General features: G+C 55.7%; 1 protein-coding gene across 1 annotated transcript; it reads right to left on the bottom strand.

Moving 5' to 3' along the window:
- Positions 1-95: 95 nt before the first annotated feature.
- Positions 96-15778, bottom strand: LOC120394827 (antigen peptide transporter 2-like). The gene is made up of 12 exons (XM_039518982.1): positions 15684-15778; positions 10131-10655; positions 7693-7804; positions 6418-6548; positions 5724-5929; positions 5451-5648; positions 5160-5288; positions 1315-1503; positions 973-1146; positions 718-877; positions 433-569; positions 96-323 (listed from the first exon to the last, which is right to left on the bottom strand). Exons 2-12 carry the CDS (start codon positions 10639-10641, stop codon positions 132-134), a joined length of 2139 nt encoding a protein of 712 aa, XP_039374916.1. The 5' UTR covers positions 10642-10655; positions 15684-15778; the 3' UTR covers positions 96-131.
- Positions 15779-16978: the final 1200 nt, after the last annotated feature.

The raw sequence follows: 16978 nt of genomic DNA, 5'->3' as shown, positions 1-16978 counted from the left end.
CTGGGCTATTCCTGGGGCGGGGAGGGGCCGGGCCGTCAGGCTGGGCTGGGCTAGTCCCCGGGGCGGGGGGAGGAGGGGACAGGCCGTCAGGCTGGTGCTGGGCTATTCCCCGGGGCGGGGGGGGGGGGGGGTTACTCGGCCAGGTCTCTCTGCACCAGTCTGTAGTAGGGCCCCTTGTGCCCCATCAGCTCGGTGTGCGTCCCCTCCTCGGCCACGGCCCCACCCTCCAGCACCACGATCCGGTCGGCGTTCTCCACCGTCTGCATGCGGTGGGCGATCACCAGCACCGTCCGGGGCCCCGGGCTCAGCACCGACTGGCGGATCTGGGGGGAGGAGCAGAGCTGCGTTAGGATCCGTCCGCACACGACGCAGACCAGAGACACTCAGTCCGGCCGGGCTCAGAGTTCGGATCCCACCGCCCCCACCACTCACCGCGCATTCGCTCTCCGCGTCCAGCGCGCTGGTGGCTTCGTCCAGGATCAGCACGGCCGGCTGGCGGATCAGCGCCCGGGCGATGGCGATCCGCTGCTTCTGCCCTGCCGAGAGCTGCCCGCCCTTCTCCCCCACGTCTGCAGGGGGTCAGAGAGAGAGAGAGGGAGGGAGGGGTCAGGACTCCTGGGTTCTCTCCCCGACTCTGGGAGGGGAGTGGGATCTGGTGTGTTATGGGGGGGGGGACATTTCCCAGAAGCCCTTGCAGCGCAGGCAGTGGTGACTCACCTGTCTCAAAGCCCCTGTCCAGCTCCGCGATGAAGCCAGAGGCCTGGGCCGCTCTGGCCGCCCTGGTGACCTGCTCCTCCCCGCAGCCCCCCAGCCCGTAGGCGATGTTCTCCCGGATGGAGCCGGAGAAGAGGACGGGCTCCTGCCCCACCAGGGCCACCTGCCGGCGAGAGGGGGCGGCGTTAGGGGCTGAGACCTGCCCAGCTCGTCACACCCAGTGAGCAGCAGCCCAGCCCCTGCCCCCGCTGCCCTCACCTGGCGGTGCAGGTACCGGTGCTCGTACTCCCGGAGCGGGGCCCCGTCCAGCAGGATCTCCCCGGCCTGGGGCTCGTAGAACCGCTCCAGCAGCCCCACACACGTGCTCTTCCCGCTGCCGTTCAGCCCCACCAGCGCCGTCACCTCCCCAGGGCGCAGCTCGAAGGACACGGCCTGGGACAGCGGGGAGAGTGTCAAAGTGCCTGTCGCGCGGGGGGATCACAGGGGCTGGGAGCCAGGGGGATCCTCTCCCCGGGGGCTGTGAGCCAGGGAATCCCCCCCCCGGGGAAAGGCCTGGGGCTGTGAGCTGGGGGTGGGGTGTAGCCGCCCCGCTGCAGGTACCTGTAGGACCTGGCGGTCTGGGCGGGAGGGGTAGGAGAAGGAGACGTCGCGGAAAGAGACGTGTCCCTGCAGCGACTCCGGCGCCCGCGTCCCGTCGGTGCGCACGGCCGGCTCCCGGTCCAGGTACTCGAACACCTTCTCCGCCGCCCCCACGTTGCTCAGCAGGTCCCCGTAGGTGCACGCCAGGGTCTGGGGAGGGCAGGGGTGGGAAAAGAAGAGGAACAACGGAGAAATCTACTAGCTAGATACAGCACTTTCCATCTCCCATTGTAAAGACGTGAAGGGCAGAACTGCCACCGGCTCATCCAGTCTGATCTCCCGTATAAAAGGCCGGTGAGCCGCACCCTGTTATCTCGTAACTCAGGCGTCTTTCAGAAAGGCTTCCAGTCTGGAGAACACCAAATAACGGAGAATCCATCACTTCCCCGGGGAGTTTGTTCCAATGGTTAGTTACTGTCACTGGGAAAAATGTGTGTTTTATTTCTGATTGAAATTTGTCTGGCTGCAGCTTCCAGCCACTGGTTCCTGTTCTGCATTTCTCCGCTAGATTACAGAGCCCGTTAGTACCTGGTATTTTCTCCTGATGAAGCTCCCTCACGCACAATAATCAAGTCACCTCTCAACCTTCTTGCTGATACATAGATTGAGCTCTGTCCATCTCACTGTCTGACACTTTCTCCACTCTCACATCCTGTGTGTGGCTCTTTTCTGCATCCTCTCCAACTTCCCCAACACCCTTTGTACAGGATGTGACCACAGTGCTCCAGCGTTGGCTTCTCCAGTGCCGTACAGAAAGGGAAAGTCACCCTTCCCCTACTCATTCCTCCCCTCTTTGTACACTCCAGAGCCACATTAGCCCTTTGCCGCAGCATCGCACCGGGCGCTCGTGTTCCAAGGTCCCTCTAAGCTGTGTGGCTGCGTGACCGTGCAGCAGGCTATCAAGGGCCGTGCAGGTGCGAGAGGCACCTCCCCGCCAGCCCAGCCCCACCTGAGCCCCTGGCTGCTTCAGCCTCTCTCCCCGCTGCAGCCCCGGGGAAGCCTGTGCCCCAAACCCCTCATTCCCGGCCCCACCCCAGAGGCCACACCACTAGCTGGAGCCCTCAGCCCCACGCCCCAACCCTCTGCCCCAGACCTGATCCCCCTCCTGCACACTCCTCATCCCTGGCCCCATCCCAGAGCCCACACCCCCTGCACCCCAAACCCCTGCCCTAGCTCGGAGCCTGCTCCTGCACCCTAACCCCCTCATCCCTGGCCCCACCCCAGTGCCGGCACCCCCTGCACCCCAACTCCCTGCCCCAGCCCAGAGCCCCCTCCCACACTTCAAACTCCTCAGCTCCACCCCTGCCACCACCACCTCCATATTGGCGCTTCTCCCACCAACACAGCTACTGCCTCTCGGGAAGGTGGAGCACCTGATGGCAGACGCCCCCTCGCTGCTGTAGGCAGCGTCTTCACTAAGCGCGCTTTAAGTGTAGACCTGCCCTTACCTGTCCACTGTGACCCTAATGCCTGTAGAGTCCCTGCTTTCCAGGATCCTGGCCCCCAGTCTGTGGTTATGCCCTGCATTCCTTAATCTTAGCTGTCTGACTTTGCACGTGGCTGTATTAAAACACATTCTGTCTGAACAGGTGCAGATTACTTCCACAGTCTAGATCACTCTGCATGACTGCCCCATCCTCAGCATTATTCACCACTCCCCGATCTAGGGGTCAGCCACAAATGGTAGCAGCAGTGATTTTATATTTACTTCCAGATGACTGATTAAAATGCTGAGTAGTGCCAGGCCCAGTACTCATCCCTGCGGAGCCCCACTAGAAAACCCCGCATTTGATAGTGTACCTATCGGGTTTCCGGGACGCATTTGATAGTGTACCTATTGGGTTTCTGGGAACTGGGCGGGGGGAAGCTCGCCCACTGCTAAGGGATCCCCCCGCAGCCTAAGGGGAGGATCTACTGGACCTCAAAAACCCAGCTGATTTCGGGGGACAACTAATAAAAGAACAGGGACAGGAGTGCGGTCAAAGGGTCAAAAGGAGGGAGCCCGACGGGGATACCGAGCAGAGAACCCCGGACAGCGCCCACTGCTCCTCGAAGGCGTCAAGGGAGCCAGAGGAGGCTGTCATGAATGGACAGAGGATCGGAACCAAGCCCCACAGTCACAGGAGTCTCCATTGTCCAAACTCCTCTCCCTGGTCGCGTAGATGGCCATTTTAGCCAGGGCGAGGAGGAGATTGACCAGGAGGTCCCGCGACTTTTGTGGGCCACGGATAGGGAGTGCGTATATTTCATGTTATAGCAGTCTTGGATGATGACCCAGCACATGAAAAGTGCAACACTCCGATTTGGAAACTACAGAACCTGAACCACCAAAAAAGAAAATCAACCTTCTGCAGATGACGTGCGTCCATGCTGACGATGGGTTCTGCTCAATAGCAATCCAAAGCAGAGTGGACCAATGCATGTTCATTTTCATTATCTGAGTCAGATGCCACCTGCAGAAGGTTGACTTTCTTTTTGGTGGTTCAGGTTCTGTAGTTTCCAAATCAGAGTGTTGCACTTTTAAGACTTCTGAAAGCTCCACACCTCGTCCCTCTCAGATTTTGGAAGGTACTTCAGATTCTTAAGCCTTGGGTCAAGTGCTGTAGCTATCTTTAGAAATCTCACATTGGGACCTTCTTTGTGTTTTTGTTAAATCTGCAGTGAAAGTGCTCTTAAAAAGAACCACATGTGCTGGGTCATCATCCAAGACTGCTCTAACATGAACTATAGGGCAGAATGCGGGTAAAACAGAGCAGGAGAAATAAAATTCTCCCCCCAAGGAGTTCAGTCACAAATTTAATTAGCGCATTATTTTTTTAACGAGTGTCATCAGCATGAATGCATGTCCTCTGGAATGGTGGCTGAAGCATGAAGGGGCATACAAATATTTAGCATATCTGGCATGTAAATACCTTGCACTGCTGGCTACAAAAGTGCCATGCGAACGCCTGTTCTCACTTTCAGGTGACATTGTAAATAAGAAGAGGGCAGAATTATCTTGTTTGTCTGAGCGATTGACTGAACAAGAAGTAGGACTGAGTGGACTTGTAGGCTCTAAAGTTTGACAATGTTTTGTTTTTTAGTGCAGTTCTGTAACAAAAAAACTACATTTGTAAGCTACACTTTCATGATAAAGAGATTGCACCACAGTACTTGTATGAGGTGAACTGAAAAATACTATTTCTTTTGTTTAGCATTTTTACAGTGCAAATATTTATAATAAAAATAATATAAAGTGATCACTGTACACTTTGTATTCTGTGTAACTGAAATCAATATATTTGAAAACGTAGAAAACATCCAAAAATATTCAATACATTTCAATTGGTATTTGATTGTTTAATAGTGCAATTAAAATTGCGATTAATTGCGATTAAATTGTTTTAATTAATGGCATGAGTTAGCTGCGATTAATCAATAGCCCTGCTTTTCAGGCATGTTTAGAGCAATTGTATAAGTGCCATTCGGTCTCTGGATTTAATAAAGGAATTGATGGTTAAATTAGCGTTGTGATAATACTCTCCATCAATAATTATAATTGCAACACACTCCCTCCTTCCCCAGGGACTGCTTTGGGTCTACAGGATCCCCAAGCCAGCCCAGGAGGGATTTGAACCCAGCTCCCATCAGCATGTCAGACAAACACCTGCATGAGGACAGTGGCAGGAAATTGGAACCTGGAGCTCTGGAGTAAAAGGCTGGTGTGTCAGCAAACCCTCCTTCCTCCCAGCCTATTGGGTCTGCTTCCTGCAGTAATTGTGTAGGGAGATCAGGCCATATGGGCCCATTAGGATCCAGCCCCTTACCTTAATGCAGCCCCCTACATCCCACTGGTAGAGGATGAAGGAGACCAGGCCGCCCTTGGTCAGGAGCCCGGCGCGGATCTGCTGGTACCCGCAGTACAGCATCAGCGCCTGCACGGCCAGATGCAGCAGCTGGGGGAAAGAGAGTATTATAAATGGTGTTGGGACAGGGTGCCCAGATGTACAGTGTGGTTCTAATGGTGCATCCCCTGGACACCTAGTTCCCCACATGCTGGCTAACCCATCCAACCACGAACTGTCCCCGGATGCCTGGGTCCCCCCGGCCCTGTTCACCTGGCAGAAGAGCAGGTAGAGATCTCTTTCCAGGTCGCGGCGGTTTTTCAGCCGGTGGGTCTCGGCCAGCGCCGCCTCGTAGCGCCGCGACTCCTCCTCCTCGGTGGCGAAGCTGCGCACGGTCTCGATGGACGAGACCGACTCGCGCACGACCTCGCCGGAGCGCGCCAGGGAGTCCTGGATCGCCCTCAGCACGGCCTGGGGAGAGAGGGGTCAGAGATGTGACAGTCCCTGCTGCCCCCTCGCATGGAGGGAATCTCCCCGGCCCCGTACCTGGCGTCGGGCGTCGTAGAGGCTCTGGGCGGCCATGGTGAGGGGGGTCTCGAGCAGCGTGAGCAGCGTGAGGCGCCAGGACAGCCCCAGCATGAAGCCGTACAGCCCCAGCGCCTTCACCAGGCCGCACAGGAAGATGTTGGCGTTGGCCGGCACCGAGCGGCTCATCATGGTGGTGTCCCTGGAGAGGCGCGAGGTCAGCTCCCCTGGGGGGCAGGGGGGGGATACGGTGAGACACGGATCCGTGCCAGAGGAGGGGCCTGGTGCTGGGCTGGGGATGTCTCTGTGGGAGGGGTTTATAGCACAAAGAAGCCTCTGTCCGATATTGTGCAGAGTGGGTGCAAACTCCACAATGTAGCTTGACCTCCCAAGGCAGGAGACGGGACGCCTGGGACAAACTGGATGGGCCTGATTCCCAGTTACCTGAGCCCAGCAAGGGGGATGGGAGCTGGCTGGTGAAGGTGGCTTCAAACCCCGTATTCTGGCCCCTGTCTGCCCTCTGGGATAAGCCAGAGCAGCGTCAGGGCGACCACATTTAAAAACCCTGGTGTAGACAGGGCTGCTCATCAGCTCATCACGGTGAACTCCACTGGAAGAGAGCTTAGGCCGTGACTCCACCGGACCCAAGGCCCCCGAGGTGCCGCCCTTATGGATAGAGAGACTGTGGGGAAGAGATGCCGGGGCCAGGAACCACCTGTTTTGACCTGCTGGAAGAAGGCCAGGTCCTGGCGCACCAGGGAGGAGAAGAGGAGCTGGCAGATGCGGATGTTGAGCCGGGACAGCGTGAGCATGAAGAGTCCCTCGCGGCAGCTGGCGGCCAGGGAGCTGGGAGGAGAAGGGGAGACCAAGACAGAACAAAACAGGAAAGACACACGGAGATTAATTCTACTTCTGGAATCAGCTGTGCATCCCCATACAAAGCTTGTGCTGGCTAAACTGGGCAGGGCTGGCTCCAACCTCGCCTTTCAGAAACCCCACCCCACCCCAGAGCGTCCCTCGGTGGGGAGCGGTGTGTGCGGTGAACAGTGGGGGCAGTCCATGAGCGTGACACTCTGTACCTCAAAGCAGCACCCTGGCACCACAGAGTCACCGTGGGGATGTGATGATGAGATGTTTTGTACAAAGTACGCCCTGAGTCTTGATCTGCTGAACATGAATACCTTGCTGGAGTGTATGTGCTCTCATTGTGTGGGAAGTTATGAAGTATTGCTGTGTGTGTCACTGAAATATCTTGTGAGGTTGGGAACACTCACAACCAGCCTTTCAGGTACATCAATGCAGTAGCCATCACTAGCCCGACGGGCGATTAATGGCTCATTAACACCCAATCCGCTATCTCAGAGGCTCCTCAGAGAAGGCACATTTACGCCACGGGGGTGGACTAACACACGTCACAGCAAGGACCTTTCTAGCAGCTGGAAGAAAGTATAAAAGAGGGCCAGTGACATCCCCACTTGGCCTTTCTCCTCCCCCATCGCAACCTCTGGAAGCACAGCTGGAAGACAAAGACTTTGACTGGGGAAGACTGGTCCCAGTCTGGAATGGGGTCTAGTCTGTGTATTGAGGCACTGTAATCTGCTTGTACCATCTTGTACTTCATTCAAATCTCACTTAGTCTATTTAAGTTAGAATTTAGACTGTGAATTTATTTTTGTTTCTTAGGTAACCAACTCTGATCTCTGTGCCTGCTACTTATAATCACTTCAAATCTCTCTCTTGGCAGTTAATAAACCTGTTTGATATTCTACTTCCACACACCTAAACCAGAGCGTTTGGGTTGAAGTACTTGGGGAACTCTCAGCTCAGTTTATAAAGGCTGGTGTGTGCCCTCCCCGCTCCACAGTCCAGGCTGCACCCCGGGGACCCCGTCACAATGGGGGAACCAGCTGAAGAGGCAAGAAGGCTCTCCCCCAGGGCAGGGTTGGAGTCTTGTGGGGCAGCAGTGCTGGTGGGGGAAGTGGGATCTCACCTGCCAAAGGAGGTCAGGCACATGAGGCCGATGGCGGTGGTGAAGGTGTGGCTGTAGCTGCTGCTCAAGATGTCGATGACACGTCCCGTGTAGTAGGGGATGAACATCTCACCTGCCACAGAGACACAGGGGTGAGCCAGCCCTGGGGCAAGCAGGGGGCTATCCCCCAAAGCAAAGCCCCCCTAACCCTTCCTGCCCTACCAGTCTGTGGACTTGTGTTTCTCTTGACCCTCAGTCAGTATTTTCTGTCCCAGCAGGGAACTGTCAAACTCACCATTTCTCTTCACTGGAAAGATTTTAATAAACTTGAGGGACGTTCCCACATGCTGAGCCCTCTGCAAATTCTGCTCCTGCCGGCAGGCTCAGAGAACACACTGGTCATGGCTGGGGGGGGCGGGTGGCCCCCTTTAAGGGGAGTCAGGGCCCAATGGCTTCTTTAAGGGGAAGGAGCCAATCTCAGCCAGCTGTGAGTAATTAACTAACTAGCTGCTGTTTGGCAGCCTCATTGGTTAACGAGCCCTGGCCCTGAGAACAGGCTCCCAGAGGGGAGCAGGAGCGAACGGGCCGAGGGAACAGAGCAGGAGAGCTCCAGGGGAGGGAGCTGGGGGTGTCTCCCAAGCAGCCCGGAGCTCTGTGCTGTGCTGCTGGGAGAGGTGCTGCAGTTGGTAGCAAGGGCCTGGCTGCAGGGAGGCAATGGAGGGTGGCCATGCCCTGGGGGTGAAGGGTCTGGCCATGGGGCTGAGACAGTCACCTGGAGTCTGCCCCACGCCAAGGGCTGGGTGAGGAGCTGCCTTGGGGCTGTTGCATTAAAGGGGCAGGGGGCTATTCAATGCATAAAGCCTTGGTCACCTTACTGATGACCCCGCTGGGGAAACTAAGGCAGGGGGCACATGCAGAGCTGCACCCGGCTGCCGGGGGTCTGTGGAGCTGGCAGGCACCTGGGACACTGCCCCACAGAGCACTTGCTTTGTGTCTGCGACTTTACAGTCTGGTGGGCTGGCTGCTTCGGGAAAGCCCCAGCCCCACTCACACAGCCTGAGACTCAACTAGCTCTTCACAGTAAAAGCAGAAACAAGAGCTGGCTCCGAAAATGGAGGGGGCAGAAACGAGGGTGGGGCGACCAGGCAGCAAGTGTGAAAAATCGGGGCAGGGGTGGGGGGGTAATAGGAGCCTGTATAAGGAAAAGCTGCAAAAATCGGGACATCCGGTCACCCTAGGCGAGGGGGAAACAAAAACTTGGTTCTGCTTTGGAGGGTCCTACGGGTTTTTTTAAATCTTTCAGAAACATTTGATTGTATGTGGGTTTTCCCCCCATTTTGCCTTGGGCTGCTCTGCAGTTTTTCTAAGCGTCTCAACCACTGGAAGAGTGACGGGGCAGCAGCATGACACTCGTTTCTCCTTTCTGCCGCTCGGTCACGTTTCCCAAAGCTGATGACGTTTGGACACTGAGTTGCCAACAGTAAATGGGAGGAGGGGGTATGAGGAGGAGCAAGAGTGGGGTGAAAATCACCTCCCCCCGCCTGCTCCCCAGGGCGACTGGTGAACCCGGGACAGGTTTCCTTTGCCTACAGGGGCCAGGCCGGAGGTGTGCTCAGAGGCATCCCGCTGGCTTGAGCCCCATTCCGAATCCCAGAGAAGGTGGCAACTCCCTTACGGCTTTTAGCCCAACCCCTGGGATGCTGAGAGACCCTGGCTCAAGTCCCCGAGAAGGGATTTGAAGAGGGGTCTCCCACCTCTCATGAGAGGGCCCTGAGCTGTGGGATACTGGTCTGCCTCAGTCTCTCCCGGTGAAGTTGTGCCACGGTGGACAGACACTTACAAGAGCCCTTGGGCCAGAGAGCAGGTGGGAATGACTGTGTTGCCCAGCGGTTAGGGCTCCCACCCTATTCAAATCCCTTTTCCTCATCATGGGGACGGGCCCACGCCCCAGGCAAGGCCGCTATCCGCTGGGCACCTCCTCCAGCACTTTCTCGCAAGACACAGCGCCTGCCTCACCAGGTGAGGGGCTCCCATGGGTGGGTCACAGGCAGTGGCTGGCACCTCCCTGAGCCCTGGACTTAGGCAGCTGTCTCCGAAGGGGGCACGAGGGGGCTTAGCACACAAGCCTCTTGTCAGCATCTCCCGTTCGCTAGCTTAGGCGGCTCCCCCCTTTGTGCATCCACCCCCACCCCCCGTCTGCTGGACAGGGAGCTTGGTGCTGGACTCCGGCTGTGTCGATCAGTGCTCCTGGGATTTCAGGGTAGGTGTTGCAATCCCAGCATCTCTTGTGGGCCGAGGCCTGCGTGACCTGTCAGAGCAGCCTGGGCACAGCACGGAACCGAACCGGGTCTCTGACTCTCTGACCGAGCTCTGGAGTTGTTCTGTCAGTAACTCCTCTGAGCCTGGTACCTGCGATTAGCACCTGCCCAGCAGCCTTCCCCCCCCTCCGCCCCACTCACCGATCACACCCAGGGCGAGGAAGACGAAGGCCCCAGACAGGAAGGGCACGTCGGGCCGGGACAGCCCCACCAGCCGGCGCAGGGTGGCCCTGGACTCCCGCTCCGTGTCCTCAGCGCCGGGCCCCCCAGCCCTGTCCCCCTGCCCCAGGGCCCCCCAGGTGAGCTGGGCCAGCCCCACTGCCCCATAGCGCAGCAGCAGCCAGGCCCAGGGGGCGCCGGCCAGCAGGGCGGGGGGCACGTCGGGCAGGGGCAGGCAGCTCCGCAGGGTGAGGTACAGGGGGGGCAGCAGGCACAGGGCAGCCAGGGCCCTGGGGTGGGGCAGGCGGGGCCGATCCGGGGCCAGCAGCCCCCAGGCCCCCCAGAGCCCCAGGAAACGCACAGCAGCCTCCAGCCAGGTGGCCGGCAACCCCAGGGGGGCCAGCGAGGGGGCGCCCCAGCCCAGCAGGGCCAGCAGGGCCAGGTCGCAGAGCAGCAGGGGGCCGCCCAGACGCAGGGTGAGGGGCAGCGGCATGGCAGCGGCAGGGCCTGTGGAGAGAGAGCAGAGGGGAGCTGTTAATCGAGGGGTTCGTGCACTAACTGACCCCCCATGTCCCTCAGCCCCTCAATTTCCAGTTTGCCCCCAATTCATCCCCATCCTTATCTGCCCTACTCTCTGCATCCGATCCACCCCCCCGATCAGTGATTTCCCTACACCCCCCCGAATTTCCCCAACACCCCCCACAGTTTTGTGAACTAGTTACATGCCAAACCTGGGGGCTGAACTTTGCGACTTTGTCCTCACCCACAACGATTTCACATTTGGGGACAATATAGACCTTCAGGTCAGCAGCACTGCTCTGGGTACCCGCATGGCCCCACAGGATGCCAACATCTTTATGGCTGATTTAGAACAACGCTTCCTTAGCTCTCAGCCCCTAACGCCCCTACTCTACTTGCGCTACATTGATGACATCTTCAGCATCTGAACCCATGGAAAGGAAGCCCTTGAGGAATTCCACCATGATTTCAATAATTTCCATCACACCATCAACCTCAGCCTAGACCAGTCCACACAAGAGATCCACTTCCTGGATGCTACTGTGCTAATAAGTGATGGTCACATAAACACCACCCTATACCGGAAACCTACTGACCGCTATACTTACCTACATGCCTCCAGCTTTCATCCCGGACACACCACACGATCCATTGTCTACAGCCAAGCTTTAAGATACAACTGCATTTGCTCCAACCCCTCAGACAGAGACAAACACCTACAAGATCTCTATCAAGCGTTCTTAAAACTCCAATACCCACCTGGTGAAGTGAAAAAACAGATTGACAGAGCCAGAAGAGTACCCAGAAGTCACCTACTACAGGACAGACCCAACAAAGAAAGTAACAGAACCCCACTAGCCATCACCTTCAGCCCCCTGCTAAAACCTCTCCAGCGCATCATCAAAGATCTACAACCTATCCTGAAGGACGATCCCTCACCCTCACAGACCTTGGGAGACAGACCTGTCCTTGCTTACAGACAGCCCCCCAACCTGAAGCACATACTCCCCCGCAACCACACACCACAGAACAAAAACACTAACCCAGGAACCTTGCAACAAAGCCCGATGCCAACTCTGTCCACATATCTATTCAAGTAACACCATAATAGGACCCAATCACATTAGCTATGCCATCAGGGGCTCGTACACCTGCACATCTACCAATGTGATATATGCCATCATGTGCCAGCAATGCCCCTCTGCCATGTACATTGGCCAAACCGGACAGTCTCTACGCAAAAGAATTAATGGACACAAATCTGACATCAGGAATCATAACACTCAGAAACCAATTGGCAAACACTTCAGCCTCCCTGGCCATTCAGTAACAGATTTAAAGGTGGCAAATTTGCAACAGAAAAGCTTCAAAAACAGACTCCAACGAGAAACTGCTGAACTTGAATTAATATGCAAACTAGATACAATCAATTTAGGCTTGAATAGAGACCGGGAATGGCTGAGCCATTACACACATTGAATCTATTTCTCCATGTTAAGTATCCTCACACCTTCTTGTCAAACTGTCTGATGGGCCATCCTGATTATCGCTACAGAAGTTTTTTTTCTCCTGCTGACAATAGCTCATCTTAGTTATTAGCCTCTTAGAGTTGGTTGGGCAACTCCCACCTTTTCATGCTCTCTGTATGTGTCTACATCTCCTCACTGTATGTGCCATTCTATGCATCCAATGAAGTGGGCCCACGAAAGCTTATGCTCAAATACATTTGTTAGTCTCTAAGTTGCCACAAGTGCTCCTGTTCTTTTGGCGGATACAGACTAACACGGCTGCTGCTCTGAAACATGCCAATTTAGTGACTGTTTGGAAATTTGAATTGAAATTGAAACATTAATACACACTTTAAAAGCAGATACAGTGTATGATAAAATACGTGTATCTGAAAGTAGAATAGATTTGAAAAGTATGAACATAGACTAGCTTCCTTATACAGCTGTTGTTTTTTATGACAGTGTCAGTGCATTCATTTCGGTGATGTTGGCCAACCTAATCATTTCCAATGATGCTTTGTAAGCAAAGTCTAAATGAGCTCTCCCTGACAGCCAGTGAGGAGCTGGGGCTGGGGCGAAAGGCTTCAGGGCCAGATTGTAGTTACATTCACACCTAATCTACCCAGGGATCCAGCACACAGAGCTGTGTAGCCCCCCAAGTGATAGATTTTGGCTGGGGTTGGGTTACACATCACTTGAATGCGGGGCGGCGGAATGAAATGTTGTTCTTATTGTATGAGTAAAGGGCAGTAGAACTGTACTTAGCCTGTGCTGACTGAGGGCATCAAGAGAGAGGGGGGGACCTGTCCCTCTCCACTGGTTAAAGACAGAGCTGATTAGGCTCCATAGAGAGTCTTTTGTTCTGCTAAGTGACCACTGCAGCCGAAATCACTGACAATCAGGTCTAAGTGCTTAGTCCTGTTGTGGGGACAGTGTTTCTGTGGGGACAGTGTTCCTGTGGAAGAGACAGCCCAGACAGCACTAGCAGTGAGGTCCCTCCACTGAGAGCTCAGCTGAAACCACTGAGAGCTGGTGGAACCTCAAGAGACCAACTCGCAGAGGTCACAGGGGCAGGTGGCAGCAGAAGGTGACAGCGCAGGGCCATTGGCAACAGAGCGATGGAGTGAACAGTGGTACAACGAACAGCCCTGGCCAGAGCGAACAGTGAGCAGCTGGAGGAATGAGCAAGGTGCCTTCTTGCCCCCAACCTGGGAGATGAACTCACGTGAAAGCACCTCTGAACTCTGAGTCTCCACTGACCCAGGACAACACTGGTGAGTGGAGTGCGGTGGAGGGAAAAGTGAGGGGCATGTTAAATAAACATTTGTTTGTTGGACTATATTTTAGTGACTTTGCTCCAGGATGCTCGATTTGAGACTGGGAATGGAAACTTATATAAATATGTTTCCTAGTAGGCCAAGATTTTTAAAATGCAGTATTTGCCAAGGTTGGTATCTCACATTGTTGCTGTCTCGAGAGGTCATTATGTTGGGGAGTTTCTGTGCTAAACATTTTTATTATTATAATTATTTTTTACATAAGAATGGTCAGACTGGGTCAGACCCATGGTCCATATAGCCCAGTGCCCTGTCTTACAACAGTGGTCAAGGCCAGGTGCTTCAGAGGGAATGAACAGAACAGGGAATCATCAAGTGATCCATCCCCTGCTGCCCATTCCCAGCTTCTGGCAAACAGGCTAGGGACACTCAGAGCATGGTGTTACATCCCTCCCCATCCTGGCTAACAGCCACTGATGGACCTATTCTACAGGAATTTATCTAGTTCTTTTTTTAATCCTGTTATAGTTTTGGTCTTCACAGCATCCCCTGGCAAAGAGTTCCACAGGTTGACTGAGTTGTGTGAAAAAATACTTTCTTTTGTTTGTTTTAAACCTGCTGCCTATTAATTTCATTGGGTGACTGCTAGTTCTTGTGTTATATGAACGATTATATAACATTTCCTTATTCACTTTCTTCACATCAGTCAAGATTTTATAGACTTCTATCATATCCCCCCTTAGTCGTCTCTTTTCTAAGCTGAAAATTCCCAGTCATTTTAAGTTCTCCTCTTGTTTCATACCCCTCATCATTTTAGTTGCCCATCTCTGTACCTTTTCCATTTCCGGTATATCTTTTTGGGGATGGGATGACCAGATCTGCACACAGTATTCAAGGTGTGCACGTACCATGGATTTATATAGAGGCAATATGATATTTTCTGTCTTATTATCTATCCCTTTCTTAAAAAAGCAAAGGTTTCGGAGTAGCAGCCGTGTTAGTCTGTATCCGCAAAAAGAACAGGAGGACTTGTAGCATCTTAGTGACTAACAAATTTATTTGAGCATAAGCTTTCCTGGGCTACATCCGATGAAGTGGGCTGGAGCCCCCAAAGCTTATGCTCAAATAAATTTGTTAGTCTCTAAGGTGCCACAAGTGCTCCTGTTCTTTTTAAAAAAGCAAACAGAATTTTGGGAATCACTGGCTGTCGCTGCACACTGAGTGGATGTTTTCAGAGAACTATCCACAATGACTGCAAGATCTTTCTTGAGTGTTAACAGCTAATTCAGACCCCATCATTTTGTATGTATAGTTGAGATTGTTTTCCAATGTACATTACTTTGCATTTATCAACATTGAATTTCATCTGCCATTTTTGTTGCCCAGTCACCCAGTTTTGAGAGATCCCTTTGTAACTCTTCACAGTCTGCCTGGGACTTAACTATCTTGAGTAGTTTTGTATCATCTGCAAATTTTGCCACCTCACTGTTTACCCCTTTTCCCAGATCGTTTATGAATATGTTGAATGGGGCTGGGCCCAGTACAGATCCCTGGGGGACACCACTATTTACCTCTCTCCAGTCTGAAAACTGATAATTTATTCCTACCCTTTGTTTCCCATCTTTTAACCAGTTATTGATCCATGAGAGGACCTTCCCTCTTATCTCATGATGGCTTACTTTTCAAAAGTCAATTTCAATTAAATACATTTTTACTTTATTCATATCTCTTTTATATATCTCATCGGTCCTGACCCCCCTCCCCCGTAAATTCGAACACCCCCCCTAATTTCAATTCCTGCGGAAACCACTGCCCCTGATCCACCTCAATCCCACACCCCGATCCACCCCAGGGCTCCCCACACTCCAGCCCCTAACCTGCACCCCCCAAATGCTGAGTGACACCCAGCCCTCACCCCTGCCCCCATCCCAACCTGCCCCCTGATCTCCAACCCTGGTCCAGCCCCCCCCGCGCCCCGCCCAGCACACACCAGTCAGGCTGGGGCCCGTCCCCGCCTGCACCAGTAACAAAGGGGGGCGCTGGGTGGGGACGCGCCGCCTGGGCAGGGAATCCAGGGGAACTTGGAATGAAACCCAGTAAACGGCCCCCCAAAATCAACCCCCAAACCCCGCCGCTGCTTCCGGCCCTACCCTGCCCCCCAGTGTCCTCCCAGTGCTCCCCGGCCAGTGCGCCAGCCCCCCACCGGCTGCTCCCCGCCCCCTGCCCGGCACCTGCAGCTCCGGCTCCTGCTCCGGCTCCTTCTCGCCGGGCGGCAGCGCCCGGACCCCGCCGAGCCCGCCCGGTTTCGCTTTCGGGGGATTCCCGGGCCGGGCCCCGCCCGCTGCTGCTGCCGGCTGCGGCCGCTAGGGGGAGCCCGGGCTGCACCGACCGCCGCCTCTGGGCTGCTCCGGGGGCCGGAGCCCCGAGATACAGCAGCGCCCGGCCCTCACCCAGCCCAGCTCCCTGCACCCAGACACCGCCCCCCCCGACCAGCCCGAGCCCGAGCCCAGCCCCCTGCACCCAACCCTGCCCCGGGTACCAGATACCGCAGCGCCCGGCCCCAGCCCCATCCCCGGCCCAGCCCCCTGCACCCAGACACCCCCCGACCCAGCTCAGCCCCAGGTACCAGATACAGCAGCGCCCGGCCTGTGCACCTGTCCCGGCCCCCTGCACCCAGACCCCACCCCCCAGCTCAGCCCAGCCCCAGGCTCCAGCTCCCTGCCTTAGTTTCCCCGAGCCTGGTGCACCCAGCCCCATTCCCCGTCCCCAGCCCCTGCAGCTCAGCTCCCAGCACAGACCCAACCAGCTGGGATCCCATCCCCTGCCCCCCCCCCCCCCCGGGCCCAGGGGCTCAGTCCCCACTCTGGGTTCAGGGCCAGGGGTTGCAGGGCAGGGGCACGGGGTCTGGGCTCTGGGCAAACAGGCCTCCGGGGGACTTTTCCCAGCTCTGAGCTATGGGGTGTGAAGGTGGCTGGGGCCTCCCAGGTGACTGTGGGGCTGGGAACAGGCCAGGGGCTCCTCGCACAGGGAGGGGGTTGGAGAGGTGGAAATCCCTCCAGCCCAGAGGTGACTCCCCCACAGCGCCGCCCTGGGGCCGGGAACCGGGGTCTCCACGGGAATAGGGGCACGGCAGAGATTATCCAGCCACCCCGTCCACCCCTCCCCAGGCCTCCTGACCTGCCTCGGGCATTGAGTACAACATCAAACAGGACAAGGGCAAAGCTGAGGCTATACTGAATTCTCCTCCTCCCCTAAAACAGGGACCCCATCCCCCCACCAGGAATCTCTCCCTACCCCACCCCATCCTACCGGGGGGGTACAGGGACCAGGCAGCTGCAGCCCCAGCGTTCAGGGAGATGGGGCTCCTGGGGAGACCCCAAATGATGGGTGACCTGACAGAGTGTGGAAGGGGGACGGTTCATGCTCCGTCCCGCGGTGCCCAGCGGGGCAGGGCCTGGGGGTTCGGTGCCTGGCTAGAGGGAAGGAACTGCCCGGGGGGGGGGGGGGGTGGGTGCCCAGTGCGGGG

Source organism: Mauremys reevesii, unplaced genomic scaffold (assembly GCF_016161935.1).
Source record: "Mauremys reevesii isolate NIE-2019 unplaced genomic scaffold, ASM1616193v1 Contig8, whole genome shotgun sequence".
Taxonomy (NCBI): Eukaryota; Metazoa; Chordata; order Testudines; family Geoemydidae; genus Mauremys; species Mauremys reevesii.
Note: the sequence above shows the minus strand (reverse complement) of the source record. Positions and strands in the feature narration are given on the sequence as shown.